At 42.1% G+C, this 21433-nt stretch overlaps 1 pseudogene and 2 gene segments (V, D, J or C); all 3 read right to left on the bottom strand.

Annotated features, from left to right (window-relative positions):
* LOC113838988 overlaps positions 1-3770 on the bottom strand; it is a 4948-nt gene extending 1178 nt beyond the window's left edge. The window contains 4 exon segments of the V gene segment in view: positions 555-644; positions 1707-1816; positions 3312-3642; positions 3725-3770. Coding sequence covers positions 555-644; positions 1707-1816; positions 3312-3642; positions 3725-3770 — 577 coding nt within the window.
* A 9947-nt stretch (positions 3771-13717) lies between these two features.
* Positions 13718-17584, bottom strand: LOC113838987. The segment is given in 3 exon segments: positions 13718-14038; positions 17127-17437; positions 17539-17584. Coding segments are annotated over 3 exon segments (678 nt in total).
* A 3315-nt stretch (positions 17585-20899) lies between these two features.
* Positions 20900-21414, bottom strand: LOC113838986 (annotated as a pseudogene).
* Between the last annotated feature and the right edge of the window lie 19 nt (positions 21415-21433).

Raw genomic sequence — 21433 nt, 5'->3', positions numbered from 1 at the left:
TGCTGTGGGCTGAGGCAGGCAGATCTCTGTAAGTTCAAGGCCTGCCTGGTGTACAGAGCAAGTTCAAGTGTAGGCTCCAAAAAATACAGAGAAACCCTGTCTGGAAAAACAAACAAAAAGTATGATAGTCAAAACAGAATTTGTGATTGTTAGAGGCATTATCAATTCCTAAAGTGTATAATTATAAAAGCATCCCCCAGAAAACCAGCAGGTGAAGAGAGCACCAAGAAAAAAAAATAATCAATTGTGTCTGAACCTGGGCCTGATGTGTGTTGAGTGCCCCCTTTTGGCTATGGGATTCTGGCAGGGAGGTTTTTCTCTGGGCTCACACTGAAGACTCCTCACACTGTTCCTTGTACAGTAATAAGTGGCAGTGTCCTCAGTTCTCAGGCTGTAAATTTACCATGCTTTTTGAATAATCTCTGGAGATGGTGAATCTGTCTTTCACTGAATCCAGGTAATAGGTTGCATAATTATAACTTCAGTGCCTATGCGAGCAACCCACTCCAGCCCCTTTCCTGGAGCCTGGCGGACACAGTTCATGGCAGCATTACTGAAGGTGAATCCAGAGTAGAGTTTCAATGACCACTGAGGCTTCACCAATCCTCCACCAGACTCAACCAGCTGCACCTCACAGTGGACACCTGCAAACAGAGAGGATCCTGATGAAGAAACTGTCATAATGTCTACTGTCTCTCTCACTCATGTCTCCTCACACACTCAGTTTCCCTTTTTATCTTCCTTTTAAAAGAGCAACAAAGAAAACCCAGTGCAGCGCCAACCCCATGTTGATTGTCATGTTTTCAGTGCTGCTCACTGAATGTGAAGACAGGGCTAGAGTCCTCTGGCTGACCTGCGGGGTCAGGGTAGGGCTGGTTTTCATGAGCAGAGGGAGGCTATATTTGCATATCTTCCTTCTATATCTCAAGCTCTGTTGTGTGAGCCCTTGGGGCAGCAGGTAATGGTGCAAATATCTGACAGACAATGAAGTAGTGAGGACCATGATTTCATTAAAATGTTATTCATATTGTATTTGTAATAAATATTTTAGCAGCATTAATTTATTTTCATTGTGCTTTCTGTATAATATCTGTTAGGAAAGGCAATAAAGAGTGCATGAGCCTCAGGAAGGAGAGGATTCTGTTACCTCATCTCCAGTTCCAAGGTTGTATGTCCTCCTAGCTCTTCAATTTTCCTGAGAATGTAGGACTTCCTTGGTGGCTGTGGGATCAGTCTCATGTGGACGATTAAATTATCCATCCCTTATTAGAAGGGAGAGTTGGGTCCTAATTGTGCAACAGAGTAATTAAATCTACTGTTAGAGAAACTGTGCTTGTTATAGCTAAGAGGGTTGTTGGATTGTGGCATTATTGTTTTTGTGGCATTCTCTGGTAAAGGTACCTCATTAAAGCAACTAAATGCAATGAGCTCGTGATTGAAGTCATTTATCCTTCAGCCCTTAAATGATCAAATCATTTCTCTTATAGGTTTCGTATATATCATGGGGTTATATGTGGGTAAGTGAAATAAGGAACCTCAGGGTGGATGCAGTAACCTCCATTGCTGTCCCTTGTTGGCACCTGCTCCTTGAAGCCCTGAGTGTCTGAGATGCCAGCATCGCCTGCTGACATGCATTCCCTTGGCATCAGGTTGATCTTGTCTGGATTTGCTCCTGAACCAGAGTCTAGCTGATGTGTAGGACTCACCAGGGTCCACAGTGTGGATATGGACTTCTGCTGCCTGGCTCCCCTTGAGCTCTCTGCCCCTGTGCACAGTAGATGTTGCCTTATCAGTGACTTTCTTCTCACAGGAACAGCTGGACAATTCTCCAGGGATGATTATGACAGATGTGTAACAGGGTGGAAGGAAACCATGTGCACATAAAAACGAACCATCAGGTCTAGATTGGCCACACATGTCTCTTCCGGAGTTGAAAGCATTTGAAGAATATATCAATTTAATAACCACAGGAATGACTGTAAGAAACAAAATGATCAATTTCACTTCAGATAAGAGAGAATTGATAAGAGCAAAGGATTAGGGGAATTTTCAGTTGGTGTTTCCCCAGCTGATTTCAGGGTCCTAGTGCCCAGGTGTTCTATAGAGAGAACATTGTTCTCACCCCAGACACCTGATGATCCAGAACTGTGCTTTGTATACAGTGATGACTTGAATCAAATGAGGCTCCTGATGAACTAAGGGCTGACAAATCCTTGGCAAGAAATTTGTTTCCTGAATGTTTGTCTCTCAAGTCCCAACAAAGCAAATAGTTTTTTTTCCAGTCCCATGAACTTCTATGTATTTTATTTTGTTTTTGTCTGCTTTTAAAAAATTGTCATACGATGTATTTTGATCCTTCCCATCCATGTCCCACAATGCTGTGCCCTCCCAGCCCCTCCTCACTTCCTCTGTCCCTCCCTCCTGGTACTTCCTGTCTATTCTTCCTCCTCACTGTTCCTGCTGTAGACTCCAGGTTTCTGCGGATGGTGATTCTGGCCTTAAGAAGAAACCCTCCCCAGTCTTAGTGCTAACTGGGTCTATAAGGAGGCTTCTGTGTGGACAGGAGTGGTGGCAAGAGAAGAAAGCTGAAAGCTGATGTCTTCAATGCAAACACAAAGCAGAGAGCCAATCAGTGGACAGTTTATGTCAGAGCTCACATGGATGTCCCCTCTCTGTGACTCTAGCACAGCAATACACAGGAGTGTCCTCAAATCTCAAATGTTCATTGGAGATAGACAGTGTTGTCAGAATTTTCTCAGGAATCAATGAGTATGTCCTTCAGAGTCTGGGTAATGTTCACTGTTACCATCAGTAACCACTGAGACCCACTCCAGCTCCTTCCCTGGAGCCCAGCAGACACAGAACATCAAGTAGCTGCTAACACACAACACAGTCTGAAATAAAAACACACATTCCGGTTCTTAAGACTTTGAGAAGGGTTTGGTTTCATCACATGTGGTTCATTTGTACTTTCCTGGTAAAATTCATGTTCTATTTTCTTCAAAGCTACTCCTACCAAAGTTCCAATCTCCTAGAATCCAGGGGTATCTTTGTCACTATGTATTATCAGAATTTCCTCTTGGTCTTTCCTTACAGAAGGGACATGTAGATGGAGATGGTCACAGAACTTCATTCAGCATCAATTTCTTTACAGCTGCAACTTGGAAAAGATGACAAAGACAGTTAGGACTGTGAGGAGGAGGAAAGGAAATCGCCAATCATATGATTATTTCTGAGTTAGTCTGCAGTCTGATCTCCTCTGTCAACAATTCCCAGGGCAGCTTCCTGCCCCTCCAGGGTTTCTGACACACTCAGGATGTGGTTGCAACACTGTGTCTCTTGCACAGTAATAGAGCCCAGAGTCGTCAGATGTCAGGCTGCTGAGCTCCATGTAGGCTGTGCTGGAGGATGGGTCTCTGGTCATGGAGACCCGTCCTTGGAACTTCTGTGCATAGCTCGTGCCTCCACTGTTAGGGTTCATAACCCCCATCCACTCCAAGCCCTGTCCAGGCTTCTGCTTCACCCACTGCATATTGTAGCTGGTGAAGGTGTATCCTGAAGCCTTGCAGGACACCTTCACTGAGGACCCAGGCTTCACCAGCTGTGGACCAGACTGCTGCAGCTGAACCTGGGAGTGGACACCTGTGGGGAGAAAGGTAGACTGTGTGTCATTGATATCTCACTCTCTGTCTGCTCTTTAGGTTGGGAATGGAAATCTCCTTACCTGTAGATAATGACATGAGGAAGAAGATGATCCATCTCCATCCCATGGTGAGGACCTGTGTGCTCAGTGACTGTGGAGAGGACACTGATCATGTGTAGTTGGTGGTGTAGACATCCCTAAATTTACCACCATAGACTCACTTGTTTTGCATATTCATGAGCAGGGTGCTTCTTAGATAAGGACCTAGTCCAGTTGCACAGCAAGGTAGAGGAGATCTGGGTCAGGCAGAAAGATGCAGAGGTCACAGTCCTGATCATCTCTGTGGATATATACAGCATCCTTCCCTGAACTCTCTGCAGATGCTGAGGTTGTAATATCAGGACCTAACATCTCAACAGATTTGAGGCCTGAGACAGTGCCTCCAATAGGTAACAAGGTTATCTGACTGATTTACAGATGGTGGTGTGATGATGATGACAGTGACAGGAAATTGAAAACCTGCTTAGTTTGAAATTTACAGCCTCCCTTCAGACATATGCAATTAGTATTTACCTTTCAAACATGTTTTATAATAAGAAACTCATCCAAAGTCCAAAAGTAGATATACTACAGAATTATTTACACAACAGTGATTATTGTGGCAAAATCACAACAACTAAATTTTGGAAAAAATATGTAGGTATCAAAAGACGATCTCATCAAGAAGACATGTTTATATACACAACACAACAGAAGTTTTTATCTACAAAGAAAATATAACTTACATCAGTTACAGAAAGTTGGATGCAACTGTAGATAAATGGATTAATGAAGTCCATCTCAGATATCAAGCATTAAAGGAGACTCTCATCAGTAGTTTTTAGATATTGCATGCTTGCATACAACTATGAATAGAAACAATGAAGCATGAGTGAAATTGGCTAATAGAATTAATGTAAATTAGAAGGGGAAAGAAATGAAGGATAGAGATTGTGGGGGAATATAACACAGAGTACAAAATACATGAGTATGAAATTTCTAAAACCATGTAAAATTGTTCTTGTTATATTGCATATTATATCCTTTGAAATTTTAATCCACGTATAAATTGTAGTGTGATCATATCTATACCCACCAAGCCCCTCTGGTTCCTCTTGGGACTTTTCCATAAGTCTCTGTCCCTTTTCATGACCTCATTTGATTCATTAATTAATGATAAGGTAAATCCAATCAGTTCTATCTAGATACTCAGAGACGGAGTCATTCCCTAGTACAACATAAACCTCTAGAAAACTTCCAAATAAAACTGATCATATTCTCCTCATCAGTCATCAATGCTAATAGAATCTCAGCTGGGTGTGGGTTTTCAGGAGTTTCCATCCATGTAATAGTTTTAAGAACTGTTATACCGTCTTTAGTCATGTGAAAAGGAGAGTAAGGCACCAAGTTGTATGTGTGATCCTCAGAGGACAGCTTAAGAAATTCTGTTCTTGTGTCCTGTCATGTGGGTCCAAGCAATCAAACTGATGTTACTAAGTTTGCTAGCAGACACATTTACCTGATCAACTACTTCCCAGCCTCTGACAAAACAAAATGAGCTCAATGTTTTTTTTTTTTCAAATGTTTTCTCTCGTGTATCACTTTGTGCATTTTTGTTTCACTCTTTCTGCCTGTGTATCATGGTTACAGAGTTGTTATTTGGATTTGTGTGTGACTGTGTGTAACAGTACTTGCTGTTTTATTTTTGTTTGGTGTTTATCACTTTACTAAAGTATTTTTTTGTATTTTTTTCTGGAGAGAGACAGACAGGTTGGAGACTTGTGTAGGAGACAAAACATGAAAATCTAGGTGTGGGGAGAGGAGAATCAGTGATCAGAATATATTGTAGAAAAGTTTTCAAAAAATTATGAATGTAAATGAAAACTGAATAAAATAAACAAGAAAATATAAACCCATGAAAAGGTTAACAAATAGTCTTTACTGTGTTTGAGCGTGGAAACAACATCACAGGTCAAAAAACGGCAGGTTCAGGTCAACTAGTAGACTCAAGAAAGGAAACCACAGAGGACACAGAGTCAACCTCCACAACAATCTCAGGTCTCTGCTGGGATTCTCGGCTCCATTGCGCCCTCTGATCATCTGAGCTCCCAGGCTGGTTGGTTTGTTATGGTTTATGCTGAAGTTACATTGTCTCCCTTGAGCAGTAACAATCCCTACAACTTCAGTGCTCACAGAGCCCAACTGCAAGGAGAAATGTCAGTTGTTTGTCTGGAGATGCTGACTGGAGGTTCAGTGACAACAGTTTTAGTTGTCCCTTTACTATCATCAATGACCCTTGGTCAGGTCATGTGTTGTTTAAGCTCATCAGAAACGGAACATTTTCATGGAAGAAGGATGGATTTGGAATATGCTCCCCAAATGAGACAATCCAATAGCACTATGTAGGAATATGTGTGTACATGTCTTTAAAAGTCTGAAGCATAGCCACAATATTAAACAAAAAAATACTACATAAACTCAGGCTATTCATGAATATTTCCCCTCTAATATGAGGTCATGAATCAGATGCACCTAATGTTGTGGATTTGAAAGACCTGAGAATCTTGTGGTTCATGTCTCCTCATCCATCACTGGTCAGGACTGATATGATGTCTTGAGGTCTGTCAGTTCACCTCTTCTCATTATAGAAGAACACTTGTCCCTAAAATTCAGGGTGCTGAATGGTTTTATTTTGATATTTCAGAATTTCTGTCGGGATGAGTAATGTCTATAAGGTTGCATTTCATATTCCAGAACATGGGATGTTGATGGCTATCGTAGGTTGCAATGGACAAGAGTGCATGTCTACATAAGTAATATTGAGACACGTCCTGTTACAAGTCACAAAATTTAGAGACCTATGAGAATATAAATAGATAGTATTGGATGAACTTCTGAACTAAAGTAATATTAGGATTCAATGGGTGCATATCTGGTTCAATGAATGTGAAAGTGAGCAGGAATTTTCCTTGAATAACTAACATTGATTTATTGCTTTTTTTCCCTTTCTCCCTCCTTCATCCCAGCACCTGTGTAGACAGAGCTCTTCTGCCCCAGTGAGAATCCTGTCACCACATTTGAGTTCATTAAAGTGAACCACACTTTAAGACTTCAAGGGTCACCTGAACCTCCTATAGTCAACCATATGTGTGATGCTGAGGAGTTGCATTGACCATCTTGGCCCCATCAGACACCAGAACAGAGCTGTGGAGGCTGCTGTCCATTCTAAACCAGTAACCAGCAGGAATGTGCTCAACTCTGCTGTCAGCTGGGAACAACTGGGTCACTTTTCCCAAAATATCGCCTAGTGTCCTAGAGCTCAAATACCCTTAATCTTTACTAATAATTCTTTCATGAACTATTATCCTATCCAGAAGCTATATGAATCAATTCTGGATCTTGATGTCCTGACTATGGATTTAATTTAACAAACAGCCTCTGCGGTGTCGCAGCATGGAGATCTCAGATGTCAGCTACACCATGGTCTCTGAATGTACTGAGACTGGCAATGAAATCCACAGAATTCATTGAAAGCCTCTCAGTGCACAACATCATTACCTGCTTCTGCTGCCCTTTACTGCTTAGAGATTGATGGATCACAGCGCATTCAGTGTGGCCTTGCCCTGAAATTCTGAGCATAGTCAGCACCACCACTTCCACCATAAATCCTTCCAGTCCACACCAGGCCCTGTCCAGTCTTCTGTGTCACCCAGGTAATAAAGTAGTCAGTGAAGGTGTAGCTTGAAGCCTTGCAGGGCAGCTTAACTGAGGATCCAGGACTCCCCAGAACAGGGACAGACTACTATAGGTAGACCTGGGAGTGGACACCTGTGGAGAGAAAGACAGAGTGCATGTCACTGTCACCTCAGTGTCTGTCTCCTCCAAGGTTTGGAACTTGGAGCTCCTTAGCTGAAGATACGGACACGAGGAAGATGATGGTCCAGCTCCAACCCCATGGTGAAGACCTGTGTGTTCAGTGACTGTGGAGAGCACACTGATCATATGTTGTTGGTGGTGTGGACATCTCTGTGTTTACCACTATAGACTCACCTGATTTGCATATTCATGAGCAGAGAATTTCTTTACATAAGTCAAGTTTCAAAAGGATGTGGAGGACACACAGGTCAGGCAAATGACACAGAGGTCCATCTCCTAAACCTCTCTGTGGAAAGACCTCCTTACCCCTTCCTTCAGGTATCCGCAGATACTCTGAGTGAAACTTTAGGACGTAAGCTCTCAGTGGATTTCAGGGCTGAAGCACTTGCTCTGCTTTGTGACAAGGTTATCAGATTGATTTACATGAGGTGGCTGTGGGGATGATGGTAATGACTGCAGATTTCAAAATTTGAGAATTTACACCATCTTTTCAGATATATAAAATTTATGTTTGCCATTCAAGAATGTTGCATACAAAAAACTCACTGAATTGACCTAAAGGGAACAAACTCAGAAATATTGCCCATTGATGTTTATTACAGCTTTTTCTTCTTTCTTTCTTTCTTTCTTTCTTTCTTTCTTTCTTTCTTTTTCTTATTAAGGACAATCTTTCTTTCTTTCATTTTTTATTTGAATTAGAAACAAGATTGTTTTACATGTCAATCCTAGTTCCCTCTCCCTCCCCTCCTCCCCTACCACCACCCCCAACTAAAACCCGACCTATCACATACCCTTTCGCCTCCCCAGGGAGGGTGAGGTCTTACATAGAGGGTCTTCAGAATCTGTTATATCCTTTGGGATGGGGCCTATGCCCACCCCCCATGTGTGCTGGCTCAAAAGTATTCCTCTATGTGGAATGGGCTCCCAAAGTCCACACCTATGCTAGGGATAAGAACTGAAATACTACAGGAGGTCCTGAAGATTTCCTAGGTTTCCTCACTGAAACCCATGTTCCTGGGTTCTGGATCATTCCCATGCTGGTATACCAGCTATCAGTCTGGGAACCAAGAGCTCCACATTGTTCAGGTCAGCTGTTTCTGTGGGTTTCACCAGCCTGGTCTGTACCCTTTGCCCATCACTCGTTCTTCTCTGGAACTGGATTCCAACTCAGTTCACTGATAAGTTGTGGTGTCTGCTTCTACTTCCACCAGCTGCTGGATGAAGGCTATAGGATGGCATATAACACAATCATCAATCTCATTATCAGGGGAGGGCATTTAAGGTAGCCTCTCCTCAGTTGCTTAGATTGTTAGTTGGTGTCAACTTTATAAATCTTCATACCTTTCCCCTAGTGCCTGATTTCTCTGTAAACCTAAAATGTCTCCCTCTATCATGGTATCTCCTTTCTTCTGTTCTTCTATTCTCCCCCCGACTCAACCTTCCTGCTCCTGCATGTCCTCCGCACTCCTCCTATTCTCCCCTTCTCTTTCTCCTAGCCTCCTCTCCCCTTCCCCATGCTCCCAAAATTGCAGCACTTTCTACAATGGAGGATGCATTTAAAAGGTGCTTCCAGGAGGAGGGAAGCCAAGATCACTCACAGGATTTTGTGTGTATGTCTGTTTAAATATTGGAAGTGTAACTGCACAAATAAAGTCAAATATTTGTGCTATTGAAAGACAGGCTATTCCTTAAGTTTTTACCTAAATTCAGAATCACGAATCAGTTGTGCTTAACATTACCAGAGAGAAGCAGCTGGAACCAGTCAGTTGCATGGCTTTTCTTCTATCATTGGTCAGAAAAGGATTGGTCCTGAAATATTTCTGCACATAGGGCAACACTCTCTACCCAACACCCCCTTAAAGAAGATTTATCCCTACAATTTAGGGTGCTGGATGGGCTTACCCTGGAATTTCAGCTTCTTGTGCTCTGATCTGGGCAATTTCTATAAGAAGGTTTCACTTCATAATCCATTATGGTTCTCTGCTGATGGCTGTCATGGTGACAACGTACAGGAGTCTTTGCCTTCTTTATCTGTGTGGGTTCACAGAGACAACCTCCTCTCACAATGGAATTAATTCACAAAAGTCTGGACTCTGTGGGATGGTGGAGAGATGGTGTGAGCATCCTCTCCTGAGGTAGACTAATGTGTCACAATGTGTGCTGAGCTGGTGCAATGTGTGTGAAACTGTGTAGGGTTTTCATTGAAAATATGCACACATTGATTCCTAGCATTCTCAGCCAAACGTCACTCTGAGAATTATTTCTCACTTCTCTGCCTGGACCTCTTTCACTAATCATAAAAACCAACAGTTTCTTCCATTCCTGAGCTATATTTGATATTAATGAACCACTTAATGTCCCAAGTGCCACTTGCACTATCCCTGAGTCCCTTTGCAGACAGGATTATATCTGGAACATGGATCATAACATCTCATTCTAACTCTCCAACAGATTGAGACACTTTGTTGTCCTCAGTGGTCAGATATCTCATCTGAAACAAGAAGCAGTAGAGATCTGTTTCTGGAGATGTCTGGAGTGTCTGTTCTGCAAGTTATGTTTGGAGCTAATTACAGATGACTTCTACACTCCGTTCCTCCATTACATCATGGGTCAGCATTGTGAGAGGAGCATGTCTCCTGATGAAACACCTAGACTGTACAAATCAAGGAAAATGTCTGTGAAGGCTTATTAGAGTTGGACCCAATCTTTAAGTTTTTATGGATGAGATACCTGATATCAAATAAATCACTGAAAATCATCAAAAATGTGCAATTGTATGAGAACACTCATGAGAAAGAGTTTCCACATTGATGGGCATCTACAAAAATTAAATTCATTGCTTATGAGGCTCTAAAGTTAAAAAAAACACAGAGTCAAATATAGGGTGTAGATACTGCCTATCTGCTGTCAAGAGACTTCACTTAATCAAGACATTATATGTCTTGCCTAGGGTCGGCTTAAGAGTTGGAAGAAAATAGGATTTGACAAATTCTAAGATTCACCAATAAGAGAAGTAACCAGACATTTCATCACTGACAGTGAACTCGGTTGTGAAATCACAGACACTAGGTATTCTTGGAAAGGCCTGTGTCATCACAGAAGGAGGACAGTAATATGGTAAATATGAAGTCTGACATCATGAGAAGTCTCCATTGATGATGCCATGACTCACCAACCTGTACTGAATGTTTCCTCATATTCCCCAGAATCATCACTAGCTTGGAAGCCTGAGGTCTCTTCCTTGAAGGATAAGATGGTGAGGTGATTCCAGTAGAATTCTCAAGCTGCTACCTGAATAGTCCTTCAGTTAAATTCTTCCAGTCATATTAACTACTGAAGTTACTGTAATTGCAGAATACATTCATTTCTGCATGAGGAACTTCAAAAATTTTCAACGTGTTCATCAATCCCACTTTGCAGTTGGAGGAAGACAGGAGGGTGCTTTGTAAACTCACTGTTATTTCATGCACTACTTTTAATTCAGCATCAGTTGCATAGGTTACGATTAGAATTGGACAAGAGTATTCACACTTACAAAACCGCATCGCTCAGATGGATACCATCCATCGATTGATGGATTTCAGATTTCTCATGGAGAAGAACTCTGTGGTAGAGGAACAGGCAGAACAAGTCACTGTTCTCAGCTGCACTTCCCAACGACAGTCTCCAGAGACCACATGTGCCAAATGTCTCCATGTTTCTCATTACTTAGATACTTATCCAACTTAATAGCCTTCCAAGAAGTACTGATACCTGTGGCAACCATGTATTCCAATCACTGTAGGAAAAGGTCTTAGGTCACGGTGGGTCAGTGCTCTGCACCAGGCTGTGATTACAGAGCACGGTATAAAGACAGGGAAAGGCTATGAGTGTGGAGTCAATAATCAGTGGTTAATCTGTGACCCTATCACTCAGATTTCATGGATCCAAACTGAATTGATACATTCATTTTGTTTATAGTAATTCAACATTGATTATGGTCATCTTCTGAGAATTAGATAATGATTTCTGAGGTGATCAAACAAATCTCCTCCTCCAAGATAATTGATGTTATTTTAGACACACATGCTCACATTGACATCGCCATGGAAATATATGGATCAACATTAGTAATTTAAAACTGCAGGCTCCCTGATTCTTGCATTCAGGGTGCCTAGGGACATTTGTTGTGCAAAGAGAATTAATTCCTAGTCCTGTTTTTATTTTCATCAAAACATAACCACAATTTTGAGCAAGTCTTCAGGTTACTCTTCAGCTTCCTCTTTCTTCAGAGTTTCTGACACACACTAGATGTGAGCTGTGGCTCTGTGCCTTGCACAGTAGTAGATGGCAGAGTCCTCTGATGTCAGGCTTCTGAGCTCCATGTAGGCTGTGTTCAACTGCTCTGGACTGGTGGCAATGGGGTAATAGCCTGCTGCTGTAGGGCATGGGGACATTATTTACTTACAACCAGAACCTGCAATTTACATATGCATGAGGGAGGGTAGTTATTAGATCAGAGCTGATCCTGTTTGAAACAGATCAGGAAGACCTCCAGACCTCGTTGTCTAACTTCTGTGTTAGACATCGAGGTCTGGAGGTCTGAGCTTCAAATGTGTCTGAAGAAATCATTTTGTGCTCCATCCTGGCACTTGTTCACCCAGAGCTCTTCCATCCCACTGAGACTCAGTTCACCACATCCAGGTTTGTAATGCAGAAACACCATTTTTTAATGGTTCGAGGAGCACCTGAACCACCTTAGGGTCACCCATATATGTGATGAAGAGAAGTCCACTGAGATCATCCTGGCCCAATAAGACAATAGCACAGAGCATTGGAAACTGCTGTCTTTGCCATACCAGTGAGTGGTCAGCAGGACTAAGGACACCCCTGAAATCAGCTTTCAAGCCTTGGCAGATTTTTTCCCAAAATGTTTATCAGGGTCCTGAGGCCCACAATTATTTAATCTATGCTTATAAATGGTTTGTACCTCTACAATGGCAATAGGAATTCAATGTGTCATTTGGTGGGTTCACACATTGGTTCTGGTTAACAAAGAACCTCTCCAGTGAAGAGCATGGAGATCTCACATACCAACTACACAATGAGCTCTGCATGTATGATGTTGACAATGAAATTCACACAGTCCCTTGAAATCTCAGGGCACAACTTCCTGTTCTACTTCTACTGCCCTTTACTTCTTAGGGATTGGTGGGTCTGCAGCGCCCCCTGCTGGTCTTAGGAACCTGTTTATGTAAGTTTGTCTGTGGTCTCACAGTCCTCTCATAATGGGACCTCTTTCTCTTCTTCATTGTCTGCCTGGTGACCGTGAGTGATAATTTGAGGACAAAGGTAAGCTGTACCTGAATTGTTTAGAAGATCTTCATAAACCACAGTCGTTTCTTTAGGTGTTGTTGCATCTAGTTGTATCATTAGCCACTCATAGGGAAATGAGTTAGCAGCACAATTGTTGGACACTGTTTATAAGGTCATTTGTCAACTCTTGGCGCTGCCTTTGGGACACAAAGCCTTACAACACCAGGGAGAGGATGAATCTCAGCCTGCTACTTACAGATCACTTGGCATCTCTACAAAATGTTTTCACACTTGAGAAAGAACCACAATTTCAGAAACGGTAGACTGTGATTCCATCTTCTTTTCTAATTTATCATTTCTATCATCAAAGCTGCATGTTTGCATATAAAGACTTAAGGGTGATGGAGTGGTCTCTTTGCCATAAACCTTTCTGAATGGAAGATGCTGTCTCTGTCTTCAGGCGGTTCTCTTCTCTTTCTATAAAGATTTACCCTAATTTCAGCCTCCACCTACTTAGATGCAGCTCATGGCTGCTAAAGACTTTCAAAGACTTGGATGTATTTGTTATAAGCTTAGTGAATGATAACTGTGTAGACCAATAAATTGCTATCATCTCCAAAGATTAATCCGTGAAGATTTAGTGGAACCACCTGGATTAGGGACCACGAACTCTTAGTTTTCATAAAATACAACAGACAGATTTTCATATCTAAACAATTATAAAAAGGGGCCTCGTTTGTATAACAGGAAGCCAAGGATATGAAACTCAGAATGGAGAGGAAACCACAGAGGCTAGGAGGAAATGTTTGCCCTCTCCCAACGCTGTGACAGAGCTGAGAACCAGCCTGGGATACTGTACAGCTGTCAGCCCAGGCTGTGTCTCTGTGTTCCCCGAGCACAGTAGTATGTAGCAGTATCTGCAGTGTCCACACTGGCAATCTTGAGGAATACCTGGTTGTTGGAGGTGTCTTTGGAGATTGTGAGCCGGCTCTTCAGGTTTGGGTTGTAGTATTTATCATCATCCCAATAAATGATTGCAAGCCACTCCAGACCCTTCCCTGAGGGCAGGCAGATCCAGCTCACAATCATACCAGAAGTGCTCAGTGAAAATCCAGAGAAAGAGCAGGTCAGACTGAAAGTCTGGGAAGGCTGCAACAGCCCAGGGCCAGACTCCTTCAGGGTAACCTGTGACAAGACATCTGTGGAGGAAAAAGTAGAAGGTAAGGTTGGCACAGAGTGAATTATGGGAGTTCATGCAGTAGGAACCCATGGCACTCACAAGCAGGCCCAATCAGCAGCAGGAATGAGGAGGCAAATAGAGCCATGGCTGCACACCAGTGAGTGCCCAGGCCCAGCTTTGCCTTTTTCAACCTATGTTTGGGTGGAGCCAGGAGAGATTTGCATTCCCTTACCAGGAGCTGACTCTGAGGGAGGACTTAAATTATGGGTCTCAGGGGGACATGGTGTGATATGAGGCTCACAGGATGTCTCAGGGAAATTCACCTCTGCTCACTACAGACAGGAGCCAACATGAGAAGACCCAGTTCCTCAGTATTCAACACATCAGATGAGATCTGTGTGAAGGCTGCAGTGCAGAGCATTGCCATCTGCAGGCTGGCAGTTATGCATTCTGTAATTGCATGGAAGAGAGTTTATTTCATTGACTTTACAGATCTGTCAATTTCCTGTCTCACATATTTGATATTCTATTCATGTTTACACTGGCAGCTTCATTTTTACACTGCCGTCTATTTCTCAAAACTTTAAAAACAGCATCAACAGAAAACATAACCTGTAGCAGAGACATGGTCAGTTATCTCAATTCTCTCAGATGCTGAGCATCCTGGAGAAAGGGAAGAAGGACAGAGAATGATGAAAGTCACAGCTCACAGGGCCCAGGGATTTCTTCACATGTTCAGTGATGTTAAAGAGCAAAGCAGTCTGCTTTCTTCTTGTGACTATTGATGTTTAAAGCCAACAACTGCCAGCTCCAAGGTCCTGCAGTCTCTTCCGAACACTGGGCTGGGAGAGGAAGCCAGGGCTCACAGGAAGTGCTCTCTGGCCTCCTGTGCACCTGCTCAAGGATACCATTGATTTCCCGCCCCCTGATGGAACACTGACTCCCTGCAGCATGGTGGCCCCAGGCTGATGGTAAGAGCATCATGATGGCTCCTTTTATCCAGAACAAAGTCCTGTGTCACAGCCAGTCCATGACTTAGAAATAGGGAAGAAAAGACTTCAGAATAACATAATTTTCTGATAATTTCAGACTATGCTTTAAATTATTGTTTACTTCTGCTATTAGCATGATAATTACATAAACAATGGTGACTTCTTGTGCCATGTGAAACAGTTCCTCTACTGAGCATTTAGCTGTTGCTCTTTCCAGATATTGATCTCTCCTGTGTTAGATGTTTCAATATTTCTCATAATGTCAATCACGATGCTAAATGATTTCTGGTCTGAGGGGCACAGATCTGTCACAGTCAGTGACATAGCTTAGAGACTTGGAATTAGACGCACACAGGAAAGAGAATGGACATTTTTGTCTCTTGTGTCCTCTGTGATTCTATCTCTCTCTGGCATGAACTCACAGCCTAATTCAGAATTCAAATGTGTTTTTTCTCCATGGGAGTGTATAGATATATTCACTGTACCATTCATAGGTTTATTAATTTCAATTCAAATCACTGTTTCTCATTTAATTCTCTATATTCATCAAGTTCTAGGTTTGTGTAAAATTCACATGAGCAACCATTTATGTGAGCAGAAACCTGACAATTACAGCCTTCACAATGCTGGGGAGTCCCTAGCTCTCTACTTCCTAAAATAACTTCAATCACAAAGAAATCCATGCATTCCCTGTGCACACCCATGTTCCCAGGTCCTCAACCTCATTCTTCAGTGCATCTCTAGGATTTATCTGTCCTTAACTCTCACTGAGATGGAAATGTGATGTATGAGATAATAGTCTGTGTTTCTTTTCACTTTCAATCTCCTCCAGATTTATCCACACTGTGACATAGAAACTGCATGTTACATATTGCGAGACAATATGGTATTTCATGGAAATGCCACACATGTAGAGTTCTTAAACCATTGATGATTTCTGGAGTAGAGTATTATAGTCTATAAGGCAAGGACTACCTGTGAAAAAACTCATGTAGAAATTCCAAAAATTGATATTTTATGGAACACTGAAATAAGGCAAATTGATGAACCAAATGCTGACTCTTTTGTTTTGGATCTTTAGACTATTTCTTCAGGTCCACTTACTATTTTCTTTCATTAATTCTCTCTCTCTCTCTCTCTCTCTCTCTCTCTCTCTCTCTCTCTCTCTCTCTCTCTCTCTCCCTCCCTCCCTCTCTGTGCTATTTTAAAGTCTTGTGGTTTTGTACAGTTGTGTACACAGATGAGTGTGCTTGTGTGTATACACACATACAGAGGCAAGAGTTGTTATTGGCTGTCTTTCCGCTCTCACTTTATAACCCTTCTTTAATATAGGGTTTCTCACTGAACATGAAGCCCATCAATTCAGCACAAATGACCTGTCCCTAAGCTTCAGTGACCAATCTGTTTGGCCCCCAGTGTTGAAACCATAGTTACCACACTCATTCACATCTTTCAACAAATGAAGGGATCAGTTTAAACAAATTTCCACGATGAACAGAGATGAAAGTCATGCAGTAATAAACTGATTTAGCTAAAAGCATATCTGGGTCACATCTGGATTACAGCGCACAGTCCTCAGTTAGAGGAGAGGAGGGAAGGTTCAGGGAAGGATCCCGGCCTGCTAGGGATGACGGTAATGATCTGGGCCCCACCTTCCCCTTGGTTTTCACTTAAACACAAATTTATGAGTATTATAATCAAGAAATCCGAACAAGACTCTGCCTAGAGTAAGAAAGGACTCAGGAACGTCCAGGAATTCCTTATCTTGTGATTTCAGTGACTGTGTTAATGTCCCTTATGTCCTTATAGCTGTCGGTTTGCATCTTGTTATGGGGACTGTGCTTCATATTTTTAAAATAGTACAAAGAGAACATGTAATGTTTTGAGGACACTGTATCCCTTCACATCACACGTGGAGAGAGAATTTCCAGAAAACAGCAAGAAAAAGTGCAGCCCAGACATCTGATGGGTGCTTCCTCTAACCCTGCCTGCATAATCTCCTGGGATGGACCTGTGTTCAGTATGTGTTGTGCGCCCCCTGGTGACTGAAAGCGGCCTCACAGTGAGGTTTATGTCTGGGTTCACACTAAGATCCCCTCACTGTGTGTCTAGCACAGTAATAAGTGGCGGTGTCCTCAGACTTCACACTGTTCATTTGCAGGTACAGAGTGTTCTTGGCATTGTCTCTGGAGATGGTGAACCGGCCCTTCTCAGATGGTGCATAGTTTGTGACACTGCTATCTTTATTAATATTTGCAACCCACTCCAGTTTCTTTTCTGGAGTCTGTCTGAGCCAGATCATCCAGTAGTCACTGAAGGTGAATCCAGAGGCTGCACAGGAGAGTCTCAGGGACCCCCCAGTCTGCACCAGGCCACCCCCAGACTCCACCAGCTGCACCTCACACTGGACACCTGCAAACACAGAGAATCACATCAGTAAACTGCCGTAAAGACTCGGGATCTATCCTGATCGTGTCGACTAACACACTCAATATCTCTCCATTATAAATCACCTTTTAACAGAGCAACAAGAAAAACCCAAATCAGCACCAAATCCATGACGTGATCTGTGTTGAGTTCTGATCACTGAATGAAGTCCTGGGAATCCAGGCTGGGCTCCTCTGCCTGAGTTTCAGGGTCAGTGCTGGGCTGGTTTTCATGAAAATTGAGAGGCCATATTTGCATGTCTTCCTGCTATATCGTAAGCTCTGTAGCTGGAGGGGAGAGATGACATGCTCTAGTTTCTTTCTAAATGTGCTAAGAGAGTCTGACAACCAAGATAATGACAGGAAATTTTATTGTGTTGTACTCTGATATGTTTTTGGTACACATTAAATATCATCTATTTAATTTAATACTCACAAATAAAAGATGTAGTTAGGGTTAATTTCAGCCCAGTTCTTCCTGCCCTGTGTTGTAGAGGGCAGTGGGCATTGCTCTGTTACCTGCTCTGGAGCAATTTTTTTTCACTGTGTTGACCTCAGCCCTGATGCACTGAGCACTGCCTGAGTCAGCTCCAGCCCTAAGTGTAGCTGCCCCCTGAGGTTGGGAACTCATTTCTTCTTTCAGTATTGTGTTATTAAATTATTTCATTTATTTTACATACCAATCACAGATTCCCCTCTTTCCTCTCTTCAGATCTCAGGATCATGGTAGAAACTATGTACCATGGAGTGACTGAAACTTTGTGCAAACAAGGCATGCTGGAAGAAAGAGTCAAACAGAAGAGTTAAAGATGACATCACCATGCAAAACCATTATCAACCTATTTGGAATACTACATGATACACAGAAATCTGCCATGCAAAAGAGCAAAACTTCTTAAAATAGTTCTCACATAGGAAATGATCCAACCACCCTAAGATCTAGCAGCATCTGTGGTGTGCACAGGTAACAGTCAGTCAGGTATAGATCATTCAGGAGACCACCAATTAGAATATGGCCATAAAACTGGATGATTTCCTATGTGTAGAACTCTTATCTAATGCACTAGAGCAGGGGGCAGTAAGCCCAATGTCTATGCCGAGAGCTGTGCTGGAGCTGGAGACAGAATGTGGAAAGACCTGGTTACTTAAATAAAGCCTTTCTCTATTAAAGATAGAGACAGTGACCAAAATATAATATCATACTATTCCATTGTATACTATACCACAATGAAAATGTATTCTGCCTGCATGGTACCCATGCAGAAAGTTAAACACCAACCCAGCTACAAACACTTCGACCTTCATTGGGACCCTGCTTGTACACACACACACACACACACACACACACACACACACACACGTAAAACTATTAAAGTTGAAGAACTGACTAGTTTGTGGGGGCAGTGAAATTTAGATATGGGAGGAGCTTGAGTGACTATATTGATCTTTACAGTACTCAGGTTAAGAAACTCTGAAAACCCTTTTATTTAAGAAGCAAAAAGGATATATTCTCTCACACACAACTCCTTTGTAAGTGCTGTGTGTTCAGTGCTGAACACTGAAAGTGCAGACTGGGAATCCAGGGCTGGGCTCCTCAGCCAGAGCTGCAAGGTTAAGGTTGGGTGGTTTTTATGAGCAGAGGGAGACCTTGTTTACAGTTCCTGCTGTTGTACAATGAGTTTTGTGGTGAAAGTAATATACATATAATTGCCTAGAGAAAATGATAGAGACAAAACTCAGTTTGGGGGAAAATGAAAGAATTACCTATTATTATGTATTTGTGATATAATTCAAACCCTCACTTCACTGTGCTCTGACAGAGGCCATGATAATAAAATGTTGATGATTTTAAAAGTACTAACAAAGTTATGAATGTTGAATCCTGATGTTAACTTAAAGGAATTGTGTTCAAATATGTAGCTTAGTGCAAATTCTTGCAAAATGATTGGCGTGTGACACCTAGTATTGAAAAAAATGGTAAGATCGGGCAGTGGTGGTGCATGTCTGAAACCCTGTACTTAGCAGGCAGAGGCAGACAGATCTCTGTGAGTTCAAGGTGAGACTGTTCTAAGAGCAAGATCCATACCTACACAGAGAAAGCCTGTCTCAAATAAGAAAGGAAAGGTATGGTATGAAAATTGTTTATCTGTAACAATATAAAACTTGAAATTTTTGTGTTTCTTAATAGTCTGTTGTGGACTGTGTTGGATGTAGCACGAATCTACATCAGGTTACTATTTTTAAACTATTTTAAGTTATAAATGAACCATGTGTGTGAATACCAAAAGGTGAGAGAAATCTAGAGTCCCCCTCTGGTCCCCTGCTCTGGTTTCATTCATCCCTCCAGTCCTGTCCCGACCACAGGACATGACACTCTATCCTGATTGGGTGAGACTCAGCATGAAGAACCTTGAGATTGCTTCTCCATGAGACATGACTGTCTGGTCCTCATTTCTAATGAAGGAAAAAATTCTATGATGAGATGTGCTGTCTTCATAGGAATTGAGTGGTTCTTAAAATTGTGTCATTTCATTTTAGGGAGCATTTCCAGGAGAGTAACAGATTATAGGAACTGAAATTTTCTGTGTCACATCTTGTATCCTTCTCAGGGAGTGATCTAACTGCCATATAAGATGGTCTCCTGGGCCTTGTATGTGGTTAACTGAGAAGAACAAACTCTAGTAGAGTCAGGAAACACCTTTGCTGGCCTGTCTGCACTTACTCCTTGGGATCTGCATAAGAAATATATTTCATTTTCCCTTTTGCTCTCTCATGACAAATATATTTAGCAATGTTGTTGATCTTATGAACTTGATGTATTATTGGACTATGTTACTCTTTGTTTACTTTGACAGAACATGGTCTTCAGTTGTTTAATTTCACCCCTATGCACAGATTGCTTTGAAAAGTTTGTAGACTGTTTTATTCTCTCTCAAGTCAGGAAGGTTATCCTAGGAGTTTTGTGTGGCTGTGATGCATCAGGGCAGCCATAAATTGTAGTTATTGAGACACACAGTCTGTCCCCACAGAAGTCAGTCCTATGAAACCTGCATGGGGATATCTACATCAAATCCAACAGCAACACAAAAGGGTTTTTGTTTGCCCTGATATTGTTGATTGTTGATTTAAAGTTTGCTACAAGCTACTCCAACATTTCCTTTTCCACTCTCTTAGGTACTGAGATTATATATATATTATATATATATATATATATATATATATATATATATATATATGAATGATATGGTGTCATCAGAATTTTCCAGTTAGCTTCATTAAAGAAGAATCATTTTAATAGAGGTGGTCACTGATAAAGACTCTGTACTGCAGGGGCATCCTGAATCAGCATCAATTTATTCCCAACAGTTCTTTTGAAAAGTTGACAAAATTCTATAATACTGTGAAATGACAAAGGGACACTCATTTCTGTGCAAGTCCCAAGGCTAATCTACTCTGTCATCTCAGTCACAGGGCAGATTCCTGCTCCTCCAGGGTTTCTGACACACTCAGGATGTGGTTGCAACACTGTGTCTGTTGTACAGTAATAGACAGCAGAATCGTCAGATGTCAGGCTACTGAGCTCCATGTAGGCTGTGCTGGAGGATGTGTCTGCAGTCAGTGTGGCCTTGCCCTTGAACTTCTGATTATAGCCAGTACCACCATTTCCAGGATAAATACTTCCAATCAACTCCAGGCCCTGTCCAGTCTTCTGTTTCACCCAGTATATATAGTAGCTGGTGAAGGTGTAGCCTGAACCTTGCAGGACAGCTTCACTGATGCTCCAGTCTTCACCAGCACAGCCCCAGACTGCTGCAGCTGCACCTTGGAATGGACAGCTGTGGAAAGAAGGGCAGAGTGGATGTCACTGTCACCTGAGTGCATGGCCCCTCCTCAAGTCTGGAACTTGGAGCCCTTACCTGTAGCTGCTGTCACCAGGAAGAGGATGATCCAGCTCCATCCCATGGTGAGGACCTGTGTGCTC

The sequence above is a fragment of the Cricetulus griseus genome, chromosome 5 (genome assembly GCF_003668045.3).
Source record: "Cricetulus griseus strain 17A/GY chromosome 5, alternate assembly CriGri-PICRH-1.0, whole genome shotgun sequence".
Lineage (NCBI taxonomy): Eukaryota > Metazoa > Chordata > Mammalia > Rodentia > Cricetidae > Cricetulus > Cricetulus griseus.
The sequence above is the reverse complement of the archived record's forward strand: the minus strand, read 5'-3'. Positions and strand labels throughout refer to the sequence as shown.